A 6,522-nucleotide genomic window follows, 5' to 3' on the forward strand; every position below is an offset into this window, starting at 1 on the left:
ATCTGTCGACAATGTTCTGCATATGGAGATTATCAAGGCAACTACGGGCTAATGAACATACTGTTGTGAAACGAAACCATTTGGATGAAGGTGCTGTGAAGTTTCCAGTAACAATAGCTGAAAGCTGAGCTGAAATCAGTCATCCCGATTATATACATTCAGTGCGGTTCCAAATCTCTTAAAAACTAAGACTTTGGCAGACCTGCACAGAAACACGGGCCTACAATAATCACTAAGTGAAAGGTAGTCAGGTTTATGATGCACCAGAAGGGAACTTAAAGTATGACTGTCTGCAGAGACTTCAATGCTACCATCTCTTACTCCTGTCTCTCCATGGTCCTCTGCCACCACCTAGTGGTGGAAAAAACTAATTTCACAACTCTGAAAGGAATTTAGACACCACACTTGAGCTCCTTAAAAATAAAAACAAAAATTTATTAGCAATCACAGGGAGAGAATGCATGACATCTACAGGAGCATTTGTGGGAATAAAAATGCTAACTTCTTATTTACAAAGTCTGCAATTGAATGTGAATAATTTCAGCACATGCACATACAAATTGCAAATAGGCTATATTATTACACCAGTAACAAAGCTTTCCCCCAAATTACCCAGAGTCACCCAATTCTTACAGCCCCTCACTGCTGCTGTGGTCCCAACAATCGGCATTTAGGATTACAACGATCACCAACAGACGCAGAACATCATGAGATAACAGAGAGCGTGTGATGGATTTGTAGATAACATTGCAGTGAAATGCCGAACCCATGTAGTGCTACATACAGTACTGTAGCAGAGGGAATAACTCATCCTGATCCAGCAACACACACAAAAACTGATCCGAGGTGCACTGGCCAAGCAAAGGGCAGGTTAATATACAGTGGTCAAACCTGTGAGAAATCATTGTCTTGTCGCTGGAAAAGAAAAGATGAGTCAATCACAACACGTTGCTTTTAGAGGAGAGCGCGCTGCCCTTGGACTGCGACGGCTTTAACAAAAAGACATCAGGATTGAGATGAGGGTGTGGCAAGCTTCCAATGCCTGAACATATGAACTGTCTTCTGTTCTCCATAAGCTCAGTCATCATGACTAACACTGGCTTTCTGTTATCCAACAAAACAGGGATTATGAAAAAGAAACTTGGACACACCTATACCACGTTCAGACAGTTTCCTTAAAAAAAAAAAAAAAAAATCCTTTTACAACCTGAGAACTGCAAGCAATAGTTAGCCCACATTTCAAGCTACATTAGAGTGTCACAGGCTACAAGTCAAACAGCATTTCAACTCAACCAACAACCAAACAAAATGTAACATTTTCTTATTCCCTTAGCATCCCCGTCACCCATTACTTCATTTTCCATCGTTAGTACAGTACTGTCTTTTCTCAGACATCATGCATTGATGCAATTACAAAACATAAAATGAGATTGTCAAGGGTTGGTGTTAAGAGTAATCAATGGATTTCTGCTGTGTCTGTACCAAGTGTTTATATAAGTGGGTTAGAAGTCGCACTGGGCAATAACTGTCGGAACACTCACTCAGCTGAAGGCACTTAAAACTCTGCTGACCTGTCTCAGGATTTTGCCTCAGGCGCAACAACCACACTTTCACTTTCTGTTAATCTTTAGGTCATGTGTAAACTTTAATTTAAGTCACTTAATAAAACAGATGCTTCCATACGCCCCGCAAATACAACGCAGGCTACATTGCGTACATTGAGTTTATCGGGAAATGAAGGCATTAGCGCAAGCAACCATCATTGTTTGGCAAATAACTTAAAAACTACAATCACAACCTTGTGACGTAAACACCAAACGTTGACAGGCAAGAGATCGGAAAGGGATAAAGAAGGATTAGGGAAGCTCCATCCTGGTGTGGCTGGGGAAAAAAGTACAATGCAACATCATTAGATTCATGTGTCGAAGGGAACAGCCATTAAAGCCATTAAAATAAAAATAAACTCCATAATGTACACTGAGACAGAGCATGTCTGTAATGACAGGTGATAAGGCATGATGGGTATGGACAATCCACCTTCTAGCACAGTATGGAAACAACTTTCAAGACTCCAGACAGCTGGGGTGGCGGTAGTGCTGTACAGGGGCTACACATCTATGGTAGTGTACTGGGTGGTGCAGGTGTTGACGGTAGTGAGCAGAGAGAGCTGGATTACTTCACAGAGGCAGTGGAAGGGGATGGCTGTCAAGGACCCATGACCATTAGGGGGCTGAGGCCACAGCTGCGACTGGGGAGGCTTCACTTTCAGCTTCTCCGTGACTTTGAATGCTGGATGAGCCATTGCAGTGTGATATCTGCACCGGGGAGAAAAACGAAGATACCTTTATGCCCTTAATGGCCCAAATGTTATTAAATATCTTTGTGGTTGGAGGTAGACTCATTTCAACTCTGATTGGCTCTTTACCTATATTGTCTTTCTCTTTGCAGGAGACAGAGTAGCAGCAGATCTCTCGGTCCTGAATGGCAGACAGATTCCTGACAAAAGGAGAAAAGAAAGAAAAAGGTATAAATAAGAGTCTAATAGTTAAGAGCAACAAAAAGGGTAAGTGTTTAAGATGATATGCATGATCACATATATAACACCACAAAGACAGACTTACTCCTGACAATAATTTATCATACATGCTGATTTACGACTATAGCATAACTGACATTTGTGCAAAATCATCACCAAGCATTCTTCAGTGCCTTACATTTTTTCAATCAGTTGCTTCTCATCAAGTGCGTTGGGCAGGTCTCGTTTGTTGCCCAGTACTAGAACCTGAAACATGATGAGGGAATAAAAGGAAAAAAGCTGTTTAACATCAGCACAGGTATGTATCAACACTATTGCTCAGTGTGATGAGACTAAAGAAAGTCACTAACATATGCTTCCCTCATCATAGAATCCTTACCTATAGGACAAAATAAAACTTTCAAATCATAGCAGCTAGAAGTCTATCGATTGAGCACATCAAACCCTGTCAGGTCAATCACCGTGTCAGCTTAGATGGTGAAAACTCATTAAAAATCTTGGCTTGGGTTCAAATCACCACTTAGAGTAGCATTGTCAGACCTGAGTCACTGCAACCCATTAGCTGCAGCGATTACCAAATATGACTTTAAAAACACCAACTGTCACTACAGACCCTCAGGAATCAAAGTGAAGAACTTTTGGGCCAAAGATCACAAGCAGCCTCTTACGGGAATTCCTTGTAGCTGTGGTTTCTCTAAAAGGTTGTGCAGTTCATTTCTGGAAGCTTCTATCTTCTCTCGGTCTGCTGCATCCACCATGTAACTGTAAAAGAGAGAGAGAGAGAAAGGAAAAAAAAGTTGGGTAGCACTAAATAAAAGCTGAATAAATCAATAGCATAAAAAAAACCTAAAGTGTTTAAAATTTTACAAAGACAGCACTGTAATCATCTCTTTAGCGTTTAAGTAAAACCAGCTCTGAAGTGAAGTGAAAATAACTCTGCTGTGTGCATTTCTGCTATGTGTGTTTCTGCTCTGCCTCCCCCCCTTCAGCATTGGTTTTCTTCATTTCCCCAGTTGGAGAAAGAGACTGAAAATAGTGCCCCATGTTTTAAATTAATCACCAATCCGTTATGAATCAGAAAATTGATTGCTACTCAAATCGTGGTATTCCCAAATGATTCACACCCCTGCCCTGCAGAGCCCACAGACTTACACGATAGCATTGACTCCTCTACAGTAGCGCTCCCACATGCTTCTGAATCGGGGCTGTCCACCTATGTCCCATATCTGAGCAGAGAAAGCACAGGGCAGACAAAGCTCTTGGCAAGCACTGGCACAAGTGTAAAATTGATTTCATTTGAGCAGTGAAAGCATCCAGCTGGATACTCTGTTGACCAACCTTTATTGTCACATTGCCTTTAGTGACTTTCCGCATGTTGAAACCAACTGTGGGAATCATGTCTTCACTGAACTGGCCGGACTGTACAAATAAAAATGCGAGAAAAAGGACAGAGTGTCACATTGTTAAAAAGACACATCTTGTGAAATCCATCTCATTTCTGTCCTGCATTGTGTGTATTTATGTACTGACAGTCTGGATGCTGTCAGCGTCTCTGTATCAGTTTGACTGTATAAAACAGTCAACGTTTACTTAAAAGCAAGGTTTCTTCTGAATCAAAAGTCACGTGAGAAGCCAAAGGGATGTGAATAATTTCTGTGCATGGGGTCAAAATTAAATGATTTGATTGCGAATTAATTTGGGCTGCTTGAAGCCATAAGCTGAATGCGTGCCCTTTTACTTCATGAATCATGTTAAGATGATGCCATCCATGCATCAGCATGTTAGTTTCCAATCAAGCTTCTTCCAGCCAACACGTGATTTGTAACTAAGGGCTGAGCCATACGGACAAAGTCAAACATCACAATATTTATGACAATACTTCAATACCAATACTGCAACGATACTGTAGGGATGACAACTGGTGTTTTCAATATATTAACATGATGAGGTTTAATGCTCAATGCTCAGTAATGAGGATACAGAGTTCAGGAAATGACATCATTTTACTGTAAAGCAACTTTTACAACCAGGAAAAGACAGCACCTTTGACAAATCACAACAATATCGAAAATGTAAGACAATATCTAGTCTCATATCATGATGTCAATATAACTGATCTATTGCTCAGCACCGTTTGTTACCAAACATCCCCCAGGCTTAAAGTGCCACCTAAGGCATTTATCCTAAAACGGTGGGATCGACAAACTACAGGCACTACATACGCCCTAAGAGCGTAAGCAGCATGGTAAAATATTTCAGTTATGCTACATAACTTTAATAGCCTTGGCTGTGTGCCTCATACAGGGCCTGTGCCCGGTCCAACAGACTTGCGTTGTGAAGGAGAAGACAGCTTTGTTCAAACCTAATTACAGATCACATGACATGACCACAACAGAGCCAGACAAAAAAAAAAGAAAAAAAAATGTATTCTTGTGATGAATCCAGGCCAGAAGGAGCTAACAGGACTATGGCCAATAAACTTCAAGATTACAGTGCGATCTCTCACCTAGAAATACAGACATAAACAAAAGTGGACTGCAGAACATAACCCCAATCCTCTCACACCCAGCCGGGGCCTTGGCACTGAAAACAAGCCACACATCACAGCAAAGACGGAATTTGTCGTAAATTTAACATTAACAGTACCAGCTACCTGACAGAGACATTTCTGCTATGAGGAAGGAGCAGCAGGAGCAAACGGCAATAAGACACAATAAGAGAATCTACACATTTATATTCATTATCCATGGCCACCACGGATCCAGGCCTTGTCGCTTCGGTCCACCCCAGCTGGATGACACAGACAGACTGTTTACAAACTTAACTAGAGGTTCGTGCTGTCAACACATCCTTGATGTTGACACACAGGCAGTTATTACAAGGCACTGACTAGTCCGTTCACATGATCGGTTTCACAAGTCAGGGCACAGTCATACCAAGAACTTCGTCATTCTAGCGAGCCAAACAACTGAGTGAATTCGTAACCGGTGTGCCATTTTTAAAAACACAAACACTATCCAACCATGCTCCTAAATTTTAGGAACACCTACAAATGTTGTGGCGATAAAACTGAATTTGCAACATATTCAGAATAAACCATCGTCCACAACCTCTCCCAAGCAGCAGCCTGGGCCCACACTGACAGTGCCTGCCTGCTTGCTAACTAACGTTACTTACTGCAATCACATTGACAAATGTGGTTTTTCCGGAGTACTGAAGTCCCACCAATGTAAGCTCCATCTCCTCTTTCCAAAAGAGGGACCTGAACCAGTCCAAAAGCCTGTTTATGAGGGCCAGCATCTTGGATGACACAGTAGTCGCAGTCGCTGCGGCTGTTGGGATGTGAACTGGCTAGCAATCTACACAGGAAGTAGCTAGCTGCTTTGTCATATCATGTGATCGGCCGACTAGTGTTGCTGGTTCTGCCGCCCGCAAGGCGGGCACGAGGTTCACGGGAGCGCGCGTAATGAAAGCGGAATCTGAGACTACACTATATAGACAAAAGTATTGGGACAGCTGTCACCAAACAACACCAAACTTTCCAGCCTTTTCCTGCTAATGTGCCAGTTTGAAACGTGTTGCTGGCATCAAATTCAGAATAGCATATATTTAGAAAAATCAAGTTGATGAGGGAAAGCATTTAATGTATTGTCTTTGTACTTTTAAAGTACGATTGTCAAATACAAGAGAGACAGCAGGCAAAAAATAGTCACATATTGCATGAATGTGTAAATTAATAAGCATATAATATCATCATTAGGACACTCATACATTTGATCTTTACATTTATCTATTCCATGGAATTCATGAGTTGCTGAGATGTATTCTTCTAGTGCGTCCTCTAATTTTAACCTTATTCATTCATTTGTAACCCAGTCAACGTGAAATGAGGCAATTAAAAAACATGAAACCATTGTTTAAAGCAGTACTATAATTTCTGATGAGTAGGCCTACAAGACTTAAGCACTTCAATCAGTTTCTGTTCT

At 41.4% G+C, this 6,522-nt stretch overlaps 1 protein-coding gene across 1 annotated transcript; it reads right to left on the bottom strand.

Annotated features, from left to right (window-relative positions):
* Window positions 1-410: 410 nt before the first annotated feature.
* arl8bb (ADP-ribosylation factor-like 8Bb) lies at window positions 411-6,100 on the bottom strand. The gene is made up of 7 exons (XM_046384721.1): window positions 5,714-6,100; window positions 3,875-3,955; window positions 3,689-3,762; window positions 3,205-3,298; window positions 2,715-2,782; window positions 2,426-2,496; window positions 411-2,315 (listed from the first exon to the last, which is right to left on the bottom strand). Exons 1-7 carry the CDS (start codon window positions 5,834-5,836, stop codon window positions 2,266-2,268), a joined length of 561 nt encoding a protein of 186 aa, XP_046240677.1. The 5' UTR covers window positions 5,837-6,100; the 3' UTR covers window positions 411-2,265.
* Window positions 6,101-6,522: the final 422 nt, after the last annotated feature.

This window comes from Scatophagus argus, chromosome 3, assembly GCF_020382885.2.
Source record: "Scatophagus argus isolate fScaArg1 chromosome 3, fScaArg1.pri, whole genome shotgun sequence".
In the NCBI taxonomy this organism is placed as follows: domain Eukaryota; kingdom Metazoa; phylum Chordata; class Actinopteri; family Scatophagidae; genus Scatophagus; species Scatophagus argus.